Source organism: Drosophila hydei, unplaced genomic scaffold, assembly GCF_003285905.1.
Source record: "Drosophila hydei strain 15085-1641.00,03,60 unplaced genomic scaffold, DhydRS2 tig00000243-arrow-arrow-pilon, whole genome shotgun sequence".
Taxonomy (NCBI): domain Eukaryota; kingdom Metazoa; phylum Arthropoda; class Insecta; order Diptera; family Drosophilidae; genus Drosophila; species Drosophila hydei.
In genome coordinates, this window is record NW_022045693.1 from 693,526 (window position 1) to 718,024 (window position 24,499).

General features: G+C 43.8%; 4 protein-coding genes across 8 annotated transcripts in view; 1 reads left to right on the top strand and 3 right to left on the bottom strand.

The window, feature by feature from the left end:
- The window catches only part of LOC111592858 (protein draper), a 26,709-nt gene continuing 2,210 nt past the window's right edge, over positions 1 to 24,499 (top strand). Inside the window, exons 1-11 of one of the 4 annotated variants that reach the window (XM_030223631.1) lie at positions 1 to 337; positions 9,388 to 9,683; positions 9,760 to 9,923; positions 9,980 to 10,105; positions 10,787 to 11,033; positions 11,098 to 12,134; positions 12,565 to 12,771; positions 12,831 to 13,328; positions 13,386 to 13,685; positions 13,761 to 13,901; positions 14,176 to 14,470. In XM_030223631.1, coding sequence (XP_030079491.1) covers positions 9,565 to 9,683; positions 9,760 to 9,923; positions 9,980 to 10,105; positions 10,787 to 11,033; positions 11,098 to 12,134; positions 12,565 to 12,771; positions 12,831 to 13,328; positions 13,386 to 13,685; positions 13,761 to 13,901; positions 14,176 to 14,426 — 3,090 coding nt within the window. In that variant the 5' untranslated portion in view covers positions 1 to 337; positions 9,388 to 9,564 and the 3' untranslated portion in view covers positions 14,427 to 14,470. Of the gene's footprint in view, positions 338 to 9,387; positions 9,684 to 9,759; positions 9,924 to 9,979; positions 10,106 to 10,163; positions 10,247 to 10,309; positions 10,416 to 10,786; positions 11,034 to 11,097; positions 12,135 to 12,564; positions 12,772 to 12,830; positions 13,329 to 13,385; positions 13,686 to 13,760; positions 13,902 to 14,175; positions 14,471 to 24,499 lie in introns of those variants that run through there. The other 3 variants (XM_030223633.1, XM_023305303.2, XM_030223632.1) reach the window with 3 other exon arrangements.
- LOC111592859 lies at positions 7,286 to 8,838 on the bottom strand. The gene is made up of 2 exons (XM_023305304.2): positions 8,475 to 8,838; positions 7,286 to 8,402 (listed from the first exon to the last, which is right to left on the bottom strand). Exons 1-2 carry the CDS (start codon positions 8,627 to 8,629, stop codon positions 7,436 to 7,438), a joined length of 1,122 nt encoding a protein of 373 aa, XP_023161072.2. The 5' UTR covers positions 8,630 to 8,838; the 3' UTR covers positions 7,286 to 7,435.
- Positions 16,808 to 17,940, bottom strand: LOC115482994. 2 transcript variants are annotated; one of them, XM_030223635.1, is made up of 2 exons: positions 17,865 to 17,940; positions 16,808 to 17,800 (listed from the first exon to the last, which is right to left on the bottom strand). In XM_030223635.1, the coding sequence occupies exon 2, from the start codon at positions 17,403 to 17,405 to the stop codon at positions 16,926 to 16,928; it is 480 nt and encodes a 159-aa protein (XP_030079495.1). In that variant the 5' UTR covers positions 17,406 to 17,800; positions 17,865 to 17,940; the 3' UTR covers positions 16,808 to 16,925. The 2 variants fall into 2 exon arrangements, with proteins under 2 accessions (XP_030079495.1, XP_030079494.1); XM_030223634.1 differs by having other exon boundaries at positions 17,859 to 17,940.
- The window catches only part of LOC111595305, a 21,035-nt gene continuing 15,498 nt past the window's right edge, over positions 18,963 to 24,499 (bottom strand). The window contains exons 3-4 of the mRNA XM_030223646.1: positions 21,392 to 21,904; positions 18,963 to 21,141 (exon numbers count right to left, since the gene is read on the bottom strand). Coding sequence (XP_030079506.1) covers positions 19,070 to 21,141; positions 21,392 to 21,904 — 2,585 coding nt within the window. The 3' untranslated portion in view covers positions 18,963 to 19,069. The remainder of the gene's footprint in view (positions 21,142 to 21,391; positions 21,905 to 24,499) is intronic.

A 24,499-nucleotide genomic window follows, 5' to 3' on the forward strand; every position in this document is an offset into this window, starting at 1 on the left:
ACGCAAACACTCTTCGGTGTTGACTGTGTGTGTTCGGTCCGGTTTGTGTTGTATGTAGTTTAGCAAAGATATATAATTCTTTTGCGTACCACTAATTTCAATTTAGTAAATTGGTTTTTAGTTAAAAGCGCTACGGTTATTTGCGATTTTAAAGTGTTATTTAGTATATATCAGTAAATATTGTGCCAAAACGAGTTTGAGTATAAATATATAAATGTATATATAAATTCGAAGCAGAAGAAACCATGTTGTGTGCAGAACTTCGAGCGTAAATTGAGTGCATTCCATTAACTTATTTTGAGTGAGAATCATTCGAATATTCATAAACTGAAAAAAGGTAAAGAATTGAGTGAAAATGTGCAATTTTGTACAATTACCAGTCCAAAAATAGCAAACGGTGCAAAATGCGATGCTTTGTTTTCGTAATAGTGCCTGTTGTTGCTTTACGAAAGTTCCAGTTAACTTTTGGGCTTTCGAGTGTCTTGTCATTATGTGTGTATGTATGTATCTGTTTGTTTATGGCTCGTCTTGGCACTTGTATGCGTGTCAATTAACGTTCTTATATTTTGTGCTGAGCGCTTTAAAAAGACAGTTGCAAACCTGTTTCTCGTATTGTTTTTGTCTTTCGCTTTTACGCTTTATAGTCTTTCTCTCCGTTCTTTACCTGCTGCGCCCACTCACCACGCAAGCGTAGAAAGCGGCAAAATGATGCGAATGTCGTTTTGGCAAAGCGCAGTTAAAAACATAGACTTTCCTTCTCTTTTGGTTGGAATTACCCCCTGCTAATCAGCCCGCATATAATCATCTGTCTCACTTCTGCTGCCTCAGTCTCAGTTTAAGCAAAAGAAAGAAGAATAGCAATATCAAATCAACTGTCAACTAGCTGCAACCGCCACCATGTGGGCTGCGTCATTCGCATACCCTAAGTCCAATCATATTCATTGTGTGCATGTGTATGTGACAGAAGTTACTGATTATGTTTATGCTATATAAGAGGAATATAAGCTCTTCATCTGTCTCTTTTTAAAGAACGCAATAAATACAATGTACTTAGATGAGTTGTATCTAGCTGAAAAAACAAATGCATGCTACAGCAGCTCAAAGTTGGGTACAGGGTATACTTAGTCGTCTAAGTCAAGCTTGAAAGCAAATTTACATATGGATGTGTGTGTGTGGGAACATATGACAGTATACATACATGTGTTATATATGGGCTTAACACTTAGGACTATTAACAGCTGCCTTTTGTTAAACTATAACAGCAGCCACAGTCTAATTTAACTGTTGTCTGTTTTCTGTGTGAGATTTATTCTCAGCAATTTACTCGTAATTTACTTCGCTTTGCAGCCGCCTGTTGGAAGTTTTTAGCACTTTTGCAACTGTTTATACAATTCATACATACATACAAATATAGATGCATGCTCACAGATGCGCATGCATGTGTATATAGAGATAGATATGTTTATGAGTGTACTTGCGGCTATTAATATATTCATGTGTTTGTGTACGCTGATTTAAACAATTTGAAGATGTGTGGTTCCCCAAAAAATATTCTATACCAAACAAAGCTGATTATATAGAGCTGTGTTCATGAAAATAGTAGTGTCTGTATATAATCACATATTCATTAAAATAGTAGTGTCTGTATATGTACAGACTATATTTTCATGAACACAGTCATCATAACTTCAGTAAATATCATAACCAGTTTTCAACTGCAATATGAATATATTTAGGAGTTAACAGCATGTATATATATACCTATATACTCGAAACTTTGTATATAGTATGCATATATTTAATATATACATATCTCGTTTCTCGTTTCAATTGTTTTGGTTTTAGAAATGACGTGAATTAATTTTACACTAAAATTGCATTCAATCTACGATAAATTGCAATTTCAGGTTCTGTTCGTATGAAATATAAATGTTTTCTTGAAGTGTACTACTAGAACAAAGCAAACAATTATTACTGTTAAACTTTTTCAATTTTCAAGAGTGCATTTACTCCTGGCCTTGGAAACGATAAGGTGTGCTGAAAGAAATCGATTGATACAATTACTCAATTTGCTATATAAGGCACACCTAGTTGACCGTTTATTATAATCTCATAATTTGTTCTGATCGATAACGTAAATAATAAGCATAATACAAAGAAACTTTGCCTCTTTAGTAATATATCTTATATCTTACCTTATATATAACATATATGTTATATCGCTTAAAGTGATCTGTCTTGCATCAGACTTAATCGCTGTATCGCTTCAACGAACTTTTACTGTACTATCCATTGCTCCCCCTCATTTGACGCCATTTTGTAATCCTCTCAAGACGCTCCTCAGTTTTCTGCTTACCTTCAATCGTCGATTGCATATTTCTTCGCTGAAGAACTTCTGTTTTGAAACCTTTTTGATTACACAAAATTTCAATTTTCTGCTCACTTCTCAGGTTGGCGATGACAAGCCCGAGTCCGGATATCATATTACACATGTGACAAAAACAGTTTCAATTCCAATTCGACTTGGAACTTTGTACTGTCATCAACAAATCATCAGAATAAAGTTCCCAGCCAAATGTTAGCGAATGGGGCTGTCTGAAACAAATTGTTTAAATGAAAAAATTTCAGTAGATATACAAAACAAAACAAATTAGTAAGCAGAAAATGTAAAAACTAAATACGAAAGGCACACCAAATTTGTATGTAGAGGTAGGCACAGGTATGGATGTACCACTATCGAGTCCTTACTGCCACATTTGCTTACTTCAATATTGCATAGGGTTTAAGAATTGTCTTTTATATGTTTTCATTGCTTAAGCTATACATTTTCCAACTCGATGCGACACATTTGCGCGTCAGACTTTGAAATCGCTATCCAATACGCGACTTATGTACACTTCCTTATATATTTCCTATAGATATATATTATATTTGCCTTTGTTAAGTATTAACTGCGCCATTTCTTGAAATTTAATACGACTGATAAAGAGCAAAGATATATATACAGGACTGTGATAACGTCCCACTGAAATAATACAAAAATATAGAACTTGGACTTCTGCTAAGTATAATGTGTATATGTGTAGATGAATCTATGATTACAAAGTTATACGAATTGTAACAAAGCTCAGCTGTTCAAAAATAAATAACACTTGATATATGTACATATATAGACATATCTACCAAGAATTCTATTTCTATATCATGTAAAAACACTTGAGTTTTCTTTTCTTTTTTATGCGTTCTTAAGATGTTTCCAAGAATCAGTCATATTATTTCTTAAAATGCTAAAACGATTCTAAGGGAAATATATATATATTTGTATATGTATATTCATTTACATATATATATATATATATATATATATATATATATATAATCTACTATGTGTTATTAGCTATTCGATTAGTCAATATTTCATATATATATATATATATATATATATATATATATATATATATATATATGTTAATATATGTTTATTGCTCGCAAAATCTATATATTCCGAGAACTAGCTGAATATATAGTCAGGTAGTAAACGTTATGATTGCAATAATGATTAGTTATGGGTATCAGTGATGGGTCATTCGCCGCTGTGGCCCAACAAATTGCAGCGCAATCAGAAAGCCTATAAACCTTTAAATAGTGCAGATAGGCGGCCCATTTCAGATAAGCCTGAATGTACTGCCCGCCTATCGGCTCTTATATCGGTTACCCAATGGGCGAGCTCGGCCGGGATTCATTGAAAGAGGGTAACTTAATCGTATATGTAGTAAGAGTCGAAACCATACGCACATGAATTATGAATTAATAGACACAAACCAGATGTTTCAATTGTTGAATGAATGACTAAAATCCGCCGCTACGCTTAGCAATTTTCCATTGAAAAGCAGAAAAAACATCGCATATATACTACAAATACAGTTGCATCTAGAGACACAGATATATGTGGATATAGCGAGACAGAGACACCTACAGATACAGATACTTCATCTACAGATACATATAAAGAGACAGCTACATATACATATAAAGAGCATACATGCATACAGCTACAGATACATGTAAAGAGGCAGACGCAAAAATGAATAGATTTGCTTTGCCGGCTAGTTTTTCGCTCGCTGTCGCTGACTCATCTATTTAGATTTCGCTTTAGCTTATAAGATTAACACATGTAAATATACAAACATGGACAATATATATTATATTGACTGTATACACTATACATAAATATATAATCGACTCACGGAAGCTAGAAAATATACAAAAAGAAGAAGAGATAGTGCGAAAATTTGTCTTTCGGGGAATAGAAAAGCTAAGCAATGAAATGTTCTCAAATTTGATTCAGTAGATATCAGAATTATGATATTTGATAATATCTTGCACATTTTAAGATCTAGGGCAGAGAAGAGCAACAAGTGGAGACCAAGTCATGTCCCTCTCTTCATCTCTCGCTATTACAATATTGTTGTATGATAATGCTCTATATATATAATGCGTATCCAGTACGAAAATGCGGCAACTTCTAGTAATAATGATGACGACGTTATCTGTTAGCCGTTCACTTCCGACTGTATGCTTATTCAACAATGTTGTTTAATATCACATATCACTGTTATGCCCAAGATCTGCCATGCTAATGTTAAAATTGACTGTTAGCAGTTCTATCTCAGTCACTCTCTCTCTGCTTATGCTACTCTCTCTTTCTACCACATACTTAGCTGTGGCTCATAACGCTGTCTCGCTGGCCGTACGACCTTATGCTGAAATCTCATTTAATTTTGATTTTTTTTTCATATTTCATTTAATGACTGGGCCAATTGATGGCAACGCGTATGCACAGTTCGTGACGTTGATCACTAGATGACGTGTTGTTGTTGTTATAGTTGCTGGCAAGAGTCCATGACCGGATTAGGCATGATGTACCACGACATAGCTACATAGCATAAATACAAATATCGGTCATGAACCCAGCGATAGTCTTATCAGCCGCGTCTTAAGCCAAGTGAGAAAGATAAAAAACGAGATAGACAGCTAGTGCAAGGTAGGCCCTTTAGTTAAATAAAATAGCTTATCAACACAGCCAACATTATCTATTAGTCATATAGTCTGCCTGATTGTCAACTACAGCACAGTTATCTGAAGTATGATTTGGGTTTGGTTGGTACGAGACACTCGTCTTATCGGATAGGTCAGTTCCATCCGTGTCATTTGTGTGAGCCAGGCCAAACTTCTCTTGTTTTCATTGATGTTCAAGGCTGTGTCATGTCCTTGCCGTCCTTTGATTGATTTATTTGCCGCACTGGTCTCACATCACATCATAAAGTATTCAGCACATGCATGGCAAGCTATGATTTGCTTTTATACAGCTTATTAAATTCCACTGCTTGGCACGCAATCAGAAGCAACAACGAGAAGACATTTGTCATGCAATCCACAGAACACAGGATATCGCTTTAACAAAATTCCTCGACCGCAATCAGGAAAAACATTGTGTTTTCTGCTTTTTATATATGTCTAAAGCTGACGCCCAGTCACGTAGTCAGTTTAATAACCGTTAATTACAATTAAGCTTTGGCATATTTGTCGCATGTTTCATGTTCGTTTCTCCATAATTATTAGAAGCAAATAACATATGAAAATCTGCTCTATTTCACCTGTGTAATTTGTAACTGATATATCGCATGATAATTTATACTTCATAGTCAAAAAGAGTTGAAACTACTTTGTTCTTATAATAATATTTATCACATATATTCATTGTTTGATTTGACTTGTTTTGATTTGCAGCTGTCTTTTATGACATCAAGGGACTTTTGTAGTTTAGGGTAATTTAATGTTAGATGATTTTGGTCCAAGTACGTGAATATTGTCTGATAGGTTGAGTTTTAGCCAATCTGAATGCTATTCTAGTGTGCCCAAGTGTCTATTGATGTCCATTCAGATTTCCTCAAGAAGTGTTTGGAGCTTAACAGTTCTCTGCGGAAATGCAAGACCTTGCCCATTCTTTGTCATAATACTTGTAATCGTAATTGTTGGATTCAAGTCCAAGCCTTGACATTTTTAACTCGACCATCCTGTCGGCTTATCTACAGATTGGCCTTGCAATTTGTCGCCCAAAACGCTTAAAATGATTTGTTTTTACTCTGATTAGTTTAAGAGTCGCTTCAAGATTTGTGTTTGGCATGCTAATCAAATTTGAAGATAAATTCAATTAGCAAAATGAAACACTTTTTTTCAAATGAATAAATGACTCACATTATAATATAGTTCATATATATATATATATATATATATATATATATATATATATATATTTGTGTGTCGGAGCTCCAAAGTGCAGCGCAATTGAAAGTGAAATTGAAAAGCAGCTGAGGGGCCATTCAAAGAGGGATGTATATGGTTTCCACTCATATTGCTGCTGTTGTTGTTGTTGTTGATGAACGGAAGCTCTTTTGTTTCTGTGGATATCATAACATAAAGAGTATATATAGATTTATATAAACCAAGCGTATATAGCACTCAATTTAATTGCAATTGCGTTCCCATGGAATTTCTGCGTGCAAAACAAAAACGAATTGCAAGCAGCAATGAATTTAAATTACAGACATTTTAAACATTTAAAAAGAATTGTGAAACGTCCGAAAGCAGTAAATAACAAGTGGTCGAAATAGAGGTGGAGCAGAAGCACCTCAAAGATCTTTGTGACATAAATTTGCCAAATGACAGTTCTGAATCCTGTTTACAATCGAGTAAAAGCAATTTAGTAAAGACATGAACAAGTTGAGACTCCGAGAATTAAAAAAGATATTCTTATAGATGTGGTCATCGAATGACTGCAAGGTCACTTAGAAGTGCCTAAAAATGTCCAAGGCATATTGATGATTAAATAAGCCAAAGGTCAAGTCTCGTAAGCTCCAAAAGCTCCTTGTTGGAAGTAGTTTCTTAGCCGAACAATACATTTCCGAATATCGTGTTTCCTGATTATACAAATTCGAGCACTCTCTCAACCTGAGGGTGATAGGGTTAGCTTGACCGAACAGAGCTTGAGCTGTTTGATACACATAAAGAAGGATCAGGCTTATATATTTATAGCATTTATTCATTCAGAGCCGGAACATAAAATATATATAGAGCTGTGTGAGTGTGTGCTGTATATATAGGTGTCGAGTCAATTGTAATGCGCGCTGAAAAAGTTTCTTTGTTTTGGAATTTAAGATATCGCTCCCTCTCTCTCTGGTATGTATTTCTCTCTCGGTCTCGCTGTCTTTTTGTGTCTTTTTCTCTCGCTGTCTCTTCGGTATGTATTTTTTATCGCTCTCGTTCTCTGTCGGTCTCGCTCTCTGGTATGTATCTCTGTCGTTCTCTCACTCTCACTCTCTCTCTCACTACCTGCATCAGTCCAAGCTGGGTTTAAAAGTAAATAAGTATTTAGTTAGTTGAGCATCTGCAGACGCAGCTGGCGCAGAGTAGCGCCAACGCCTTCCTTAAAGTAGAACACAAACGAAATGCCAAATCCGACCAGGCTGATCAGAAAGAGCCAAGGCGAGATGAGCATAACGCCCAAAAAGAGCACCGCGTCGTTGCCCTTGGCATTGGCCATGCGCCACAGCAGCTGGCGCAGGAAGGTACGCAGCTGAAACTTGCAGTGCCATAAACGAAAGCTTATCTGAGTTAGATTAATGCCTAGGCGCAGACTCTGCATCAGAAAGCCGCCGATCAGAATGCTTAACAGCTGCAGCACCAGGAGCACATGGTTGAAGAAAGTGTTCTCACAACAACGTTGCAGTGCCGCCTCCATGCGCTCCTGCCGCTGTGCTGGCATCCCGGACTTCAGATAGTCAAAGACACGACGCCAACGCGTCGACTGGCCATTGGCCACGTCAATATTTTGGATGTGCTGACAATACTCGGTCTCCGAATCCGTATCGCTTTGATATGTCTTGCCGCTCGGACGGCCCAAGCTGTCCATGTGACCCACGTGGCCCATGTGACCCATGTGATTCATGTAGCCCATGTGACCCATGTTGTTCATGCCATTCATGTTTTCCAGGTGTCCCTCGTTTTCCATATGACCCCTGTTCGCCATGTTCTCCATGTTCTCCATGTTTTCCATGTGACCCACGCCGCCCATTTTGTCCAAGTGGCCCATGTTCTTGTCTACGTGGCCCATGCGACAACAGTCATCCCCCAACGGCAGATTGCTTTTGTTGGTCTGGCCTAAGGGCAATGGAGGCAGCTCACCTTCGTAGGCGCCATTGTAGTTCGGGCTCGAAGTGTAGCTACGTGAACTGTTGCTGCGCAGTCCAAGATCATGCTCACCCTGTCCATGATCGTATGCAGCATGGGCGGAATGCGAAGCCTTCTTACCGGGCAGAAAGCGTAATGACTGGGCCGATGAACTGTGATTGGGGCAGCCAGTAAGGGAAGGGTACGGTATGGTATGGAAATGAAATTTCCCTCGCGTTTCTCACCTGTTCAGATGTGGACGCTGTTGCACCTGCACCTGATGTGCCAGCTGCACTAGAAATGGTATGCCATTCAGACTCTCGGCCTTGTTGAACGTGGTCGCCTTTAGCTGCTGCAGATTGAATCCGCCACCGGTGTAGGGTGAGCGTTGTTTCTGCATAACCTAAAGATGTTTGACTTAGGCACTAATCTTAGCGATTGATTGCGAATGACTTGCAACTTATATAACGGCTAATCACACAAGTGTGGCATTAAGCATAAATAACAATTTTTAATAAAAATTCGTTTTATTTTTTTGCTCTTACTACAGCTGCTTCGCTGTGTTAAAATTTAGCTACTTTTTGTTGAGTTTTTACTGCGGTGAGGAGCTCTTGATTTAGTAGTGAAACAAATGCAGAGCCTACTGAACATACAGGGCAAACCCTCAAGTCCCTTCCGTGACATTAGCTCCAGGGCCAGGCATTCTAACCAGATTGCTACAGAGTGCGAGGCTTGAGATACACGAAACTAACCGAAAACATATCGGCGAAGTGAAGAGGTTTCTTTTATCTTATCCTTTCCTCTTCCGTTCCATCAATCTGTTAAGTAATCCCACTTAAGGCTGATGAACAGAAAAGCTCTAGCTGCTGATGACTTCAGCTACATCGCTTAGGAATTGCCTTACTATTTTCTACACACATCGATCGATCGATTTATAGTACAATTATTCATGTGATAGTGCTCTAACCCCATACTAGACGACTACAAAAGCGAGGATTCTTGAATACGTAAGGAAACTATAAATTCTGATTGGACTAATGCACATAAATTATGGAGTGCCTCATACTTATTTCTTTTCAACATAATATATTTGAAATCTATTATATATCTTAATTATTTGTTTAATGATAACATTTTATATTTTCTTGTTTATTAAAGCAATTCCCCCTGACTGCAACTGATTAAGTTGCCACTGACTCACATTCATATCGAGTCCGTGTACAAGACTTTACATTCTGATCCAGTGCTCAGTTCAATGTTGATAGGCCAGCAAGCGAGGAAACAGAAACTTGATAAAAAGAGGAAAAACCCATACTGAGAGTCGGGCTGTGGAGCATGAGCTGGACATGGAGTGGACTGATGCTGCTGGCGTTACTGGCGCTGGCTCAGTCGGAGATCATTGAGCTGGATAATGATGCGCCCGAAGGACCCAATGTGTGCAAGAAGCGCGAAAAGTAAGTGTCTTCCACAGCAGAAGCAGTTGGAGGGAGAGAGTAGAGTGGAGCAGTTCATTGACGTATTTCTTCTTAGCTACGAAGTGGAGGTGGTAGTCACGGAGCTGCAGTCATTCCAAGAGCGCAGCTCTACCTGGTGCCTGAGCATACCGCCCAGCTGTCCCACCTACCGGATTCGGCATCGAATTGTCAATAAAACCCAAACAGTGCCCAAGACGCGCATTGTGCGCGATTGCTGCGGTAGGTACTGCGACTGATATGAGCTAAAATGTACTGATCTTGCTCCCCTCTCGCAGATGGCTATGTGCGCAGCGGCAACGAGTGCATCCCGCATTGCAGCGAGCCCTGCCAGCACGGGCGCTGCATCGCACCCGAGAAGTGTAAATGCATCGAAGGCTACGGAGGACCCGCCTGCAACATAAGTTAGTTTCAAATTTCAAATATGAGTAGATAACGCTTCTGTAGTAGTTGTCCTAGACTCTATGCTTGTGTGTGTTTCTATGTGTGTCGAGTTAACTGCAATGAACTGCCTTGGGTGTGAGGATCGTCGCAAACCTAACCTTGTGTGTTTGGCTAATAAATTATCGAAGCAGTTTATCAATTAGTAATTCTCTATAAATACACAGCTTATCTTACAGACCAAACAAAAACAGGAAATCGGTGCTGAATCACACGATTTCAATTCCAAACTGCAAGGGTTTTCACATTTTGATTACCCGAAATTTTCCTACGGTTAGCACAATTCTGCTTTCTTCGTAATGCTTTTTAGTTTAGTTTTATGTTACTAACCTTTTGATTTGCAATGTTTTCACACGCACAGACACCTACACCCACCCACACACACACACACACACACTCGTTCTCAAGCCTTTCAAACACACAGATAGACGGCTCTCTTAACAAATGGGCTCACGGCACAATTCACTGCGGCAGAAGTTTTTTTTCTAGTTCCTGTGCTTGTTGCAAACATTGCAAACATTGCAAACGGTAACCGCAAACCACTAACAAAAAAACAAATGATCTAGCAAATGTATATATATATATAGTAAGATCACCATGTGTAAGCATTCAACAAAAATGGTAAATCGTAAACTCTTCGGTAGATTGCTCGCCCGGTCTCTACGGCATCGACTGCAAGCTGAAGTGCGACTGCCTGAACAACGCCACCTGCGAACCGTTCACGGGGCAGTGCGAGTGCGCCAAGGGCTATACGGGCGACAGGTGCGAAGAGACTTGTCCGCCCCAGCACTACGGCGAGAAGTGTGCGGAACAGTGCCGTTGCGAGAATGGCGGCAGCTGCGATCACGTATCCGGCAAATGCTCCTGCGCGCCCGGCTATACGGGTCCCCTGTAAGTGGGCAGCCACGTGCTAACTGAGACTAATTGAGACTAATGTCACGCTTCGATCCATCAGATGCGACATGCGCTGCCCGGACGGCAAGCATGGCGCCCAGTGCGAGGAGGACTGTAGCTGCCAGAACGACGGCAAATGTGATCCACAGAATGGAGCCTGCGAGTGCACAGCCGGCTGGACAGGCGATGTTTGTGCGAACAAATGCCCCACGGGCAGCCACGGCCTCAACTGCGAGCTTTCCTGCGAGTGCTACAACGATGCACCCTGCCACCACATTACCGGCCGATGCGAGTGCCCGCCTGGCTACATGGGCGAAGTGTGCATGGACGAGTGCCCGTTGAACACCTACGGAGTGAACTGTACGGAGAAGTGCCACTGCGAGAACGACGGAGGCTGCAGTCCGACGGGCAAGTGCCTGTGTGCGCCCGGCTGGCAGGGCGAGCGCTGCGAGCAACGAATTTGTGAACCAAATAAATACGGCACCGACTGCAGCAAGAGCTGTGAGTGCGACATGGAACACACGGATCTCTGTCATCCGGAAACAGGTCGTTGCATATGCAGCATTGGCTGGAGCAGTGCCCAGTGCACGCGTCCCTGCGCCTTCCTTAAGTACGGTCTGAACTGTGAGCAGAACTGCGACTGTCGCAACGGGGCCAAGTGCTCACCCGTTAATGGCACCTGCCTGTGTGCGCCTGGCTTCACCGGCGACAAGTGCGAGCAGAGCTGTCCGGCGGGAACTTACGGTCAGGATTGTGCCTTCAGCTGCGACTGCCAGAACGGCGCCAAGTGTGCGCCGGAGACGGGCCAATGTCTATGTGCCGCTGGCTGGCGCAACAACAAATGTGATAGGCCCTGTGATCTCAATAATTATGGCGACGGCTGCCGACAGAGCTGCGACTGCCAGAACAATGCCTCCTGCAATCCAATCGATGGCCGCTGCACCTGTCCCGCCGGCTGGACGGGCCGACACTGCGAGCAGAAGTGCGAGGCGAACACTTTTGGACTGGATTGTGCTCACATGTGCCAGTGCGACAAGTACAATACGATTGCCTGCGAAGCAGCCAGCGGTCGCTGCATCTGCAAGCAGGGCTGGCGAGGTACCAATTCCTCCTCCACCTCAAACTACTACTACTCTCACAGCTCTCAATTCACACATCGCCCACTCTTCCCCTTATTAACACACACAATCTATAACGCATCTCAGATCTGTCATTCCGTTCCATGCTATATATGCGATATGCCTGCTCCTGATGAGATGCATCTTCTATCCATGACCACCAACAAACACACACATTGACACCCACACACACCCACTCGCACACTCGCACACCTGCATAATTGTATTATATATTTCATTCGATATTCCAACATTGTCCCACACTCACTCGATCCATCTCAGATCCTCTACATCTACTCTATTGCCTACTGTACACGTTCGTATGTTTTATCTTAATTTGTGTTTCTCGTTTTGCACTCGTTTTTGTTTATTTGAAAACTCTCGAAATGTGAATGTGAACTGAACCCAAGGTGTTCATTGTGAGACGAACTGTCCGAGCGGTTACTATGGTGAAAATTGTGATCAAGTTTGCAGATGCCTGAACAACTCCTCGTGCGACTCGGATACCGGCAACTGCATCTGTGCGCCCGGCTGGACGGGCGAGGACTGCGACGAACCCTGTCCCGATGGCTTCTATGGCATGGAATGCAAGGAGCGCTGCCCAGACAGCATGCATGGTAAGGCAACTGAGAATCGCTCTTTGATGCCCTCTCTAACTGGTCTCAACTCTTGCCAGGCAAAGCCACCTGCGACCATATTACCGGCGAGGTTATCTGTCGGCCTGGCTACTTGGGTCTCACCTGTCAGCATGCCTGCCCGGCCGGCCTTTACGGCCCCAACTGTAAGCTGCAATGCAATTGTGAGCACGGCGGCGAGTGCAATCATGTGACCGGGCAGTGCGCTTGCCTGCCCGGCTGGACAGGCTCCAATTGCAACCAGTCGTGCCCCCAGGACACATACGGCCTGGGCTGCACACAGCGCTGTCGCTGCCAGCATCATCGCAACTGCCGCAAGAATGATGGCCACTGCATCTGTCTGCCCGGCTGGATGGGCGATCATTGCAATTACATTTGCCCCGAAGGCTTCTACGGCGAATACTGCATGAATCCCTGCGCCTGCCCCTCACCCAATTTCCAGTGTCACGCCGCCGAGGGCTGTGTGTGCCGCAGCGGCTACACCGGCGTCAATTGTGATGAACTGATTTCAATGCAGCGCGTGGCCGAGCACGTAGAATGTGAGTAGCAAGCAACAAGAGATGATTATCTTAAACAAGTGGCACTTATTTCCACAGCGAATAACGCCAGCGTGGCTGTGAGCACGGTGTTCCTAGTGCTTCTCTTCATTGGCATCATATGCAGTGTCCTGTTCTACTTTCGCCGGCGTGTGTCCAATCTGAAGAGGGAGATAGCACAGGTGCAATACACGATTAATCCGAGTGGACCCGCCAATCACAACTTTGACAATCCCGTCTACGGCATGCAAGCCGAGGCCAGCCTGTTGCCCAACCACTTGCGACCCAAGATGAACAACTTTAACCAGAATGGATCCCTGTGCACGGACTACGGTGACGATTCCAATGCCAGCAACAGAGGTGGGTTTGAATATGCTCCACATGTAGCTCGTCTAGAGAGGCTGACACATGTCTTTACCATTTTACCATTGGCAGTGGGCAGCTACTCCATCAAATACAATCACGAGCTGCTTAACAAGAATATGAATGCAGACCTGACCAATCCGAATGTGTATAATGATAAGGAGGAGCATGTCTACGACGAAATCAAGCATAAGGAGGGCTACAAGGATCCCGGTGAGTGTTACAGAAAGACATAATACTAGACTTGTACGATAATATTCTTATGTAACATATATATATATATATATATATATATATTCCTCATTTGTCATGCACACATTTGCCATAATACAGTGAAAGTTTATAGCAAGATATTATTTCCGGAGGGTAAGCCATAGCCATAGTTCAGTGCTTGTCGCAGCTATTGATGACTCTGCCCTGCCCAGCAGAGTGCGTGTCGTCTGATCAATATCTCAATGCTAATCAATTGTCTTCTATTTCTTCTCAGATGAGTACGATCATCTGGACTATTCACGCCCCAGCACTTCGCAGAAGCCGCACTATCATCGCATGAACGACACGATGCTGAATATCAACCACGACGAGGAGAAGCCCAGCAACGTCAAGAACATGACCGTGTTGCTGGAGAAGCCCGAACCGCCAACGGAACCAGAGCCACAACATGAAAGCTTCGACAATACCAATTTGGATGATGCCTTGACGGCATCGCCCAGTTCCAGCCCAGAGCTGCGCAAATAAGGGTAAGGAAGACTTTAGTTCCCGGGATATATATATAAATACGTTTATAATGTTACAATAATTTATTGTTTTCCTGTTTCGGTCTGCATATTTTATATGTGAACAACGCGTTTTTGCTCACAAGTTGTGAAAATTGTATTTTGCTCCCGTAATGTACTCACCTTTTATATATAAACATCGATAATTAAACATAGATATACATATACATTTATATATACATATACTTTATTTTATTTTTTTATGATCAGCGTCAGGGAAGGGTTTGGATCAGGAGCGTGAGAATGTTCCGGCAGAAGTTTCGAGCGACATTAAAGTTTTCTCTCTCAATAAGGAACTCTACATTTCCCTTTCAAAGCTCATAGATATTTGCAGGGCAAGAGTAGTATACGAATGTATGTTCTGGAATTTTGCAGTCTAGATAAGGATGTCCTGTTTGATAAGGTAGAAATATAAATAGATCGCATATGTATATGAGTTTATGTACCTAATAAAGTATTGGTATTTTCCCACCTTCGATTACCAAAGTTTCTTTCTTTAACTGCGATTTCCGATAATGATGGGGATGGTGATCGCCAGATTATATCTTCTTCTTTTACATCGTTTTTGGGGGCTAACGAACTCTTATTTAATATTTCACTTTCACTAGCAAGGAGTTGTTAATGCTGTGAATCTTTTTCTTCAAAACTTTTCTAGGTTTTGCTAGATCTCGGTTAATACACTCATTACTCATTTCTGTAGGTTTCTGATAGTAAGCTTAACAGCTTTTGATAGCAGTTAAATCAGCTGTCAGTGATAGCAAAGTTATTTCAACTTATATCAACCTTCGTGACTTCTTTAATTCCATTCGTGTTGGCGTTTGGTGGAGACTGCTGCTGCTGCTGCTGCTGTCGTTTCATTCAGACTTTTGGGTACTTTGATAACGACAATGAATGCGTTGTGAAGAAGATTGGAGTCGCTCATGGCATTATGTACAAGTACATTTAACATGAAATAAGAATGCTCACAAAATAAATAAATAAAATACAACTAATTTTTTGTTTGAATTTTATTGAAATAACCACCAATGCCAATGCTATAAATACCCCCAAGCTTAATGCCAAGAAGCTTTTTATCTTACATTCAACCTCCCATAAATAGCGTAAACCCTCTCCCTGACACTGATCATAAACAAATAATAAATACTTATCACTCCCACTCAAAATATAAGCATCCTCTCAAATGTAAGCATCCCTAAAATATTGTATATTTAATTTATAAGTAATAAGTACCTATGTAAAAAATTGTGAATCAGATGCTGTAGATAATTGCATCCATTTTAAGCAATACTTTTACATATATTCATCTCAAATAATTATATTTTCATAAGCAATATATTTGTATGACAAAAAATTAGTGTTAGTCTCGAAAATATGCCAAGAATTTATAATAAGACAGATTGATAGTAGAAGTAGTGAAGAATTCAAATTTTCGAATACTATTGATATTGGCCAAAATGTTTAAAAATTTCAAATTGTGTATGAAAACTTAGTTCAAACATGTATAGTTTAAATATTGAAGAGGATTATACACTTTATAATTCATAGTTATACTATGACGATTTAAATTCGTCTACAAGTTGGTATTTTAAAGTCAAATAAATAATACAAGTTGCGTTATGCCATAAAATTATTAATTTGAATTTGAATTTGAATTTGAATTTGAAATTAACAGAAATTGCAGCGCTGCCAGGCTGAAGTTAACAGGGTTGCATTGCGGTATTCGATAGGTGCTAAAATCCGATTAGTGATGGGTAGCACTGAAAACCGGGCGGGGCTGGGCAGCACTAGTTTGTTTTAAAATGCCCGCCTGAAAGTATGCTACACTTTGTATTTTCATTTAGTGCAGCTACCTGCTGCTGATTGCTGTTCGCCTGGTATTTTAGCAGTTTTTGGGATTGCTAAACGACATGCAGCCGTCGCTCGCATGTCACAGAGTTGCTTCGAGCAACTTTAACAGCAAATTAACAGCTATCGAACAATAAAATAAGAGTTTCATTTTCGTTAAATATGTTTTATTTATTTCAATTATTTAGTAGAAGCATCAAGTCAATATTTGTTTTTAATTATAATATAAATAGTTTTGTTTCGTTTTTCATGTATCGTTGTGTGTTTCGTGTGTTGTGTCTTTGATTTGTGTTGCAAGTTTGCTATTGCATAGACTAAATGCTAAATAAATACATACATATACACCCATAGCACAGATTACATCTATGTAGATTCTAAAAGCGTACGCGAAACGAAGGATTATATTAAAATACACATGATATTGCTAATTTGTATTACTTAATGGAAATATTATGTGACTTTTATGTGTTGGATCTCCGAATACATATATATATATATATATATATATATATATAACCTCGTAATGTCTTGAACATCTTGCTAACTGGATCAGGCTTTACGTCAGACTTGTCTAGTTTAGCAAGGTCATTTCAGGAGGAGCGAGGGCAGCTTCAGTCTACAGATAACCATGGCCGGCCACCTCGGCTGGTATGAAGCCTTCGCGTCCGTCTCGCGTCTTCACATAGAACCATTGGCGCTGATCCTTGGACTCGCGGCACTCGCAGAGCGTCACAATCTCGCCCTTGTGGACGACAATGCTCTCCGTGATGTAGTCCGCATTGATGGCGACTAGAGTTTGGCGCAGTCCATTCTGCTGTTGACGTCGCAGCACACTCAGCTGCTGCTGCTGCTGCTGTGGAATGCTCTTTGGATGAAGATGTTGGCCATTATGGCCATTGGTTATGTACGATACGTTCGACAGACGTCGCACAGGCTGCGAAAGCGGCGGCTGCCTCTGCTGCTTGCACGGCGTCGTCTTGCCCGTGGGCAAAATGCCTAAGGGCAGGCAACAGGCATAGCCCACATAGCCCTCCTCGGCGTGCGGCGTCTGCACGTAGAGCCAGTTCTGGTTCTTAAATACTGCATTGACGACCATGCCCAGGGGCAAGGGGATCTCCAGCTGATAGCCCCCGGGTCGCGTCTGATAGAGTGTGCTGGCCGTGGCAAGGACCACGGGTATGTTGCCGGGTGCAGACAGCGAGCAGCGTGACAGAAACTCATCCACGTTGTGAATCTCGTAGCCGAAGCGCTGCACACGATTCCGCTCCAGCTCGCGACGCTTGCGATGCCTTCCGAGACCGCAACCAAACTGGTCTCCGAGTAGGTGCACTTCAAAGCGTCTCCACTTGCTGAGCTGCTCATGGCAGTGGCTGCAGCTGTTCCCCCCTCTGCGCCGACGCCCACTGCCGCTGCAGCTCGCGCCTGCTGCAGCCTGCTCGCCAGCTTCTTGCGAATCTCGTTTTGTATATTTAATTTATAAGTAATAAGTACCTATGTAAAAAATTGTGAATCAGATGCTGTAGATAATTGCATCCATTTTAAGCAATACTTTTACATATATTCATCTCAAATAATTATATTTTCATAAGCAATATATTTGTATGACAAAAAATTAGTGTTAGTCTCGAAAATATGCCAAGTATTTATTATAAGACAGATTGATAGTAAAAGTAGTGAAGAATTCAAATTTTCGAATACTATTGATAATGGATAAAATGTTTAAAAATTTCAAATTGTGTATGAAAACTTAGTTCAAACATGTATAGTTTAAATATTGAAGAGGATTATACACTTTATAATTCATAGTTATACTATGACGATTTAAATTCGTCTACAAGTTGGTATTTTAAAGTCAAATAAATAATACAAGTTGCGTTATGCCATAAAATTATTAATTTGAATTTGAATTTGAATTTGAATTTGAAATTAACAGAAATTGCAGCGTTGCCAGGCTGAAGTTAACAGGGTTGCATTGCGATATTCGATAGGTGCTAAAATCCGATTAGTGATGGGTAGCACCGAAAACCGGGAGGGGCTGGGCAGCACTAGTTTGTTTTAAAATGCCCGCCTGAAAGTATGCTACACTTTGTGTTTTCATTTAGTGCAGCTACCTGCTGCTGATTGCTGTTCGCCTGGTAGCAGTTTTTGGGATTGCTAAACGACATGCAGCCGTCGCTCGCATGTCACAGAGTTGCTTCGAGCAACTTTAACAGCAAATTAACAGCTATCGAACAATAAAATAAGAGAGTTTCATTTTCGTTAAATATGTTTTATTTATTTCAATTATTTAGTAGAAGCATCAAGTACAATATTTGTTTTTAATTATAATATAAATAGTTTTGTTTCGTTTTTCATGTATCGTTGTGTGTTTCGTGTGTTGTGTCTTTGATTTGTGTTGCAAGTTTGCTATTGCATAGACTAAATGCTAAATAAATACATACATGTACACCCATAGCACAGATTACATCTATGTAGATTCTAAAAGCGTACGCGAAACGAAGGATTATATTAAAATACACATGATATTGCTAATTTGAATTACTTAATGGAAATATTATGTGACTTTTATGTGTTGGATCTCCGAATACATATATATATATATATATATATATATATATATATATATATATATATATATATATATATATATATATATATAACCTCGTAATGTCTTGAACATCTTGCTAACTGGATCAGGCTTTACGTCGGACTTGTCTAGTTTAGCAAGGTCATTTCAAGAGGAGCGAGGGCAGCTTCAGTCTACAGATAACCATGGCCGGCCACCTCGGCTGGTATGAAGCCTTCGCGTCCGTCTCGCGTCTTCACATAGAACCATTGGCGCTGATCCCTGGACTCGCGGCACTCGCAGAGCGTCACAATCTCGCCCTTGTGGACGACAATGCTCTCCGTGATGTAGTCCGCATTGATGGCGACTAGAGTTTGGCGCAGTCCATTCTGCTGTTGACGTCGCAGCACACTCAGCTGCTGCTGCTGCTGCTGCTGCTGCTGTGGAATGCTCTTTGGATGAAGATGCTGGCCATTATGGCCATTGGTTATGTACGATACGTTCGACAGACGTCGCACAGGCTGCGAAAGCGGCGGCTGCCTCTGCTGCTTGCTCGTCCGCTGCTGGTGCTGCTGGAGCGTGACGTACTCATCGTTGGAGGCGCTGCGCACCGAGGCCGAGCCGGAGCCCAGTTGCTTGGTGGAGCGCAGCTGTGCATAGGCTTTCTCCACGAGCTTTGGCTGTGAGGCAGCGCGCAAATAGAGCTTGTCCACGTGCTGCTCGCCATACAAGGAGCCAGCCAGGCTGCCACCGTTGGACACCAGACTCTTGCTCGGATTATTGTTGTTGTTGTTGTTGTGCTCCTCCACTGGCTTGGACTGGCGCGGAGTGCGCGCTCCGTCGGACCGTGTGCCGCCACGTAGACGTATCTCTTTCTCCGAGTCGGTCATATTGCCGCAGGGTCGTGGAAAGATGTCCGCATTGGACTCCCAGCACGGCGTCGTCTTGCCCGTGGGCAAAATGCCTAAGGGCAGGCAACAGGCATAGCCCACATAGCCCTCCTCGGCGTGCGGCGTCTGCACGTAGAGCCAGTTCTGGTTCTTAAATACTGCATTGACGACCATGCCCAGGGGCAAGGGGATCTCCAGCTGATAGCCCCCGGGTCGCGTCTGATAGAGTGTGCTGGCCGTGGCCAGGACCACGGGTATGTTGCCGGGTGCAGACAGCGAGCAGCGTGACAGAAACTCATCCACGTTGTGAATCTCGTAGCCGAAGCGCTGCACACGATTCCGCTCCCGCTCGCGACGCTTGCGATGCCGATGACGGCGCTGCTGCTGCTGCGGCGCAGCACAGCTGGCACCACCTTCCGAGACCGCAACCAAACTGGGCTCCGAGTAGGTGCACTTCAAAGCGTCTCCACTTGCTGAGCTGCTCATGGCAGTGGCTGCAGCTGTTCCCCCCTCTGCGCCGACACCCACTCCCGCTGCAGCTCGCGCCTGCTGCAGCCTGCTCGCCAGCTTCTTGCGAATCTCGTTGCGCTTGCGAGCCAGCAGCAGCGCCTCGCTGTGCACGTCGCTGCGTGGCGCGCGCTGTGGCGTGCAGACAAAGAGCAGCTCTTTGGTGGTGGCTGCTGCCACGGGTGCACCACTGCGCACGCTCTTGTCCTTGTACTCCAGCAGGTTCTGGTTGCTGAAGAACTTTTGGCTGGCCAACTGGCCATTGCTGTGGCTGGGTGCCTGGTGGGCGGTGGGCGTGGTGGCGTAGCCATTGAGCGGCTCGGTGCCACCAGGCAGCTGCTTAACCCTGTAGCGCTTCTTGCCCACGTCCAGCTGTGTGGGCACGGGCTCGGTGCGCTGCACAGGCGGTGCAGCTGGGCGAGAGGCCTCCGGCGTGGCAACGTGTCCATTGCTTAGCTTTAGCGGCGCCTTCTCCTTGTGACTGTGCGTGGCGGCATCTGGTGTGTCGGTCTCATTGTTGGGCTGGTGCTGCTCCCGCAGCACCCAGGTCAGCGAGATGCGAGGACGTCGCAGGCTCAGGTTCTGACCCATCTCTAATGCTTCGAGGCCTACAGCATGCTGCAGTTGGGGTGTGCTCTTGGCCCGTGGGCCAGCGCCTAGCAGCAGCTCATCGATCTCCACATAGTCCGAGCTGTATTCAATGCTGTCACGTACCACCTGGTGGGATGCTGGCGCCGGAGGCGGTGGCGGTGGCGGTGGCGGTGGGGGCGTGGCAGTAAAATTACCAACGGAACTGTCGCTGCTGCCGGGCTGCTGCTGCTGGTGTAGGATTAGGGCGCAGGCGTGCAACAAGTCCGGACAATAGGCATCTAAAGGAGAGAGAGAGAGAGAGAGAGTAAGTACTCGACTATTAAATACCCTGTTTGTAAACTTAAGCTATGTTTTATAGAATAGTAACTGGAGCGCTCTAAGGAGTTAGCTCAAAAGAACTAGTCGTTCATGAACAGCAGTCCAAGTATAGTTCATAATCAATTGAATCGTTCTGCTTAGGGATCGTTCACACTAGTTCCACAAACTAGTTCACTCCATAGAACTGATTCACTGGATCGCTCAACTCACCTCTTATTCCACGCGAGCTGCGTCTGCGTTGACGCTGACGTCTGACTGCGCTGCCTAGCTCGCCGTCGCAGTCGCTGGCGCTGCTCTGCTCGCTGCTGCTGCTGCTGCTGCTGCTGTTAGTGCTGCTTGCGAATCTCTGCTGTTGTTGTAGTTCTCGCAGACGACGTCGACGGCGTGCTTGCTGAGTCGCTGCTGCTGCTGCTGCTGCTGCTGCTGCTGCTGCATGCGCTGCCGCTGGCTGCGGCGTCGGCGGCGTTGGTGCAGCTGCTACGGCTGCTGCGCGCTCTGTGTAGCCCGGCGGCGGTGTCAACGGCAGTGGGCAATAGAAAGGGGGCGGGGCACGCAGTCGCCGATTGGTGTCCTCTAAAACGTAATCGTTCTGCTGCGCCTGCGGCTGCTCTAGACTGCGCTGCAACTGCACAGCAGCTGCCGCAGCAGCATCCTCTGCATGCTGTCGATAAGTGGGCGGAACTAAGGAGGCGGAGGCGGCGGCGGCGGCGGCAGCTGAAGCTGCTGTGGAATAGAGATAAAGCGACACATTAATGAGCTGCTTGTCAATTCTTGCACCTGATCATAAAAATTCCAATTATATTGGTCCACAGAGTGCAGTCGGTCGACAGGGACCGACTGAGCGATGCCCTACAGAGCGCTTGCTGCACTTCTAGATGCCTAAGCTGAGCTCTGTCCGCAGCTGATCAAACTGAACTGGCGAGTTCTAGTTCAAGCTTAGCTCAGCTACAGTGAACTCTGCAAGTCAATATACCCCACATCTATACAGGTTTTAATAGCCACAGGGTATATAGGCACAGACAACAAACACCCCCACAAGGAATATTTAAAATATTCGCCAATATAAACGTCAAGCTCTGAGCTTGGCCCGGATAAACCAAGAAAGCCGCAGCCGCAGCCGCAGCCGCAGCCGTTGCGGACTCCAAGCCGAGTCGCAGCCACATTTATATGCGCTATCAAGGCCAAGATCAGCGCAAAGGCTAAGGCGCAGGCAGCTCTGCAACAAAGAAGCAACAACAGGAGATACGCAAGAAGCGTGGCCAATAAAATTCCAAAACTGATCTGCTCAATGGCAACAACGTGCCAGAAGTGAGTAGTAAAATGTTAAAACGTGACGGTATTTCACAAAAATACCAACAAAAATATTGTATGAGCGAGCAGCGACTCCCAGCGGCCCTCTGCGCGCCTTCCTCAACTCTTGCCATATCCATGTTATGCGAGTGTTAACGACTTTCCCATGCCCTTTCGGTTTGCCTTTGAGCTGTGTGTGACCCAAGAAGAGTGATACGTTTATCGATAACTATTTTTCAGCAATTACTAAAGTTATCGATAACACGCAGCTGCTGAAATATTCAGTAAGAATTGCCATTTGATTATGAGCAAAGCAAACGAACGTTTTCTGTATCTTCTCCTTAGATATGTAAGAGAAAGAGTCACATTTGCTTCACTTCTGTACCGCAAACTGACTGTCAGAGCTAATATGCCTCTCGCCAGCCTCTAGCCCAATAAGTAAAGCTTGACGAGCAGGCGCAGAAAGGATAAGACCCTGCAGCTTGGCTGCAAAGCCCGCGGCTGCGGCTTTAACGACCTTTGCCAGCCGGGCGGCACCCAATGTCAGAGGTAGAGGCAGCCTCAGAGGCAGAGGCAGGGCGTCAATCCGTCCGTCAGTCAGTCAGTCAGTCAGTCAGTCAGTCAGTTAGCGTATGCCGCAGCCAAGAGAGCTAATCAAAAAGAAGAGCTGGCAGATCGTGCGAGGATTGCAAAGGGGGTGTAACCGCTCAGGGTCAGAGGGCGACGGCGTAGCCTGGTCAGGTGGGCAGGCGAGTCATTCACAGAGCGAGAACGGAAGATCGTGAGGCAGCGGCCTTTAATGGCTGCGACGTGAGCTGTGGCAGCTGGGCGTGGCACAGCAGACGTTGCAAAGAAATTGAAAGTGTTGCAAGGCAAAACAAAAAATAAGTTGCAGCAGCTTGCAACAGTTGTTGCAGCCAGCTCAGCTAATTAAACGCAGGCGGGCTGCCAAATTAGCTAATGCTCAGAGAGAGGGAGAGACAAAGACACACAGAGAGATGAACGGAAAAAACATGCCACATGCGGCGCCCAGCCCAAAATTGGCAAAAACATTGACAAATTTGTTTTGCAACTTGCCGCCAAATATGGCAGCAACAACATGGCCACTGGGGCATTGACGGCGGCAAAAGGCTTTGACCAAGTTGCAACTGCCACCGCAGCAGCAGCAGCAGTAGCAACACCAGCAGCTGCTGCCACATTTAGCCGTTTGGCAGGCGGCGATAATAATTCAATCGAAGCGTGCAAATGGGGACGCTTTGATTTGTGCCACAGCAGCTGCCACAGCAGCTGCCACAGCCACAGCCACAGGTGGTGGCATAAAAGGCGCTTGGAATTGATTGGAGGTGCATGTGATTAGCCAGCCGGGAATCTGGGAATCTCTTTGGACTTCTGATTCTCTGCTTTTCTCGCCAAAAAGCTGAACTCTCGCTCTGTGAACATGGGAAATTGAACTCTTCGCAGTTAACTTGGCTAACAAATGGCATTGCGATTGTCTCTCGCTAATAAGATAAAAGCATTTTAATTGCAACTAAACATGGCAAGTGGACATGGACATGCCACTAATCCGGCCCGTCTCCCCCTCCCAGCCCCCTTTCCCGTTCACTCAGCTCTTAGCTGTAGGCCAAGCAACTGTAAAATGGAAATGGCCTAAAGCGTAACGGCCAAGCTGCCTTGCTACACTTACAAGCCAAAAGAAGAAGAAGCAAACATATAAAAACAGTTTAAATCAAATTGAAATTGATTTCAATGCTCTAACTTTTTATTATCTTTTCTATATCTATCTCTATCTCTATCTCTATCTCTATCTCTATCTATATGCCTTTCCCTCTCTCTCTCTCGCACCTGTTGGCTGTGCAGCAAATTAAAATGCTGCAGCGGCGCTTCTAAAATTTAACGAGCGACCATCGAACATAAACATAAATCCCTAACAAGTGGCGCGTGCTGCTGACAAGCTGGCGCGACTAACAGATACCCTAGAATTAGAGAGAGAGAGGGAGAGGGAGAGTAATTAAAAAAGAGTAAGCGAGA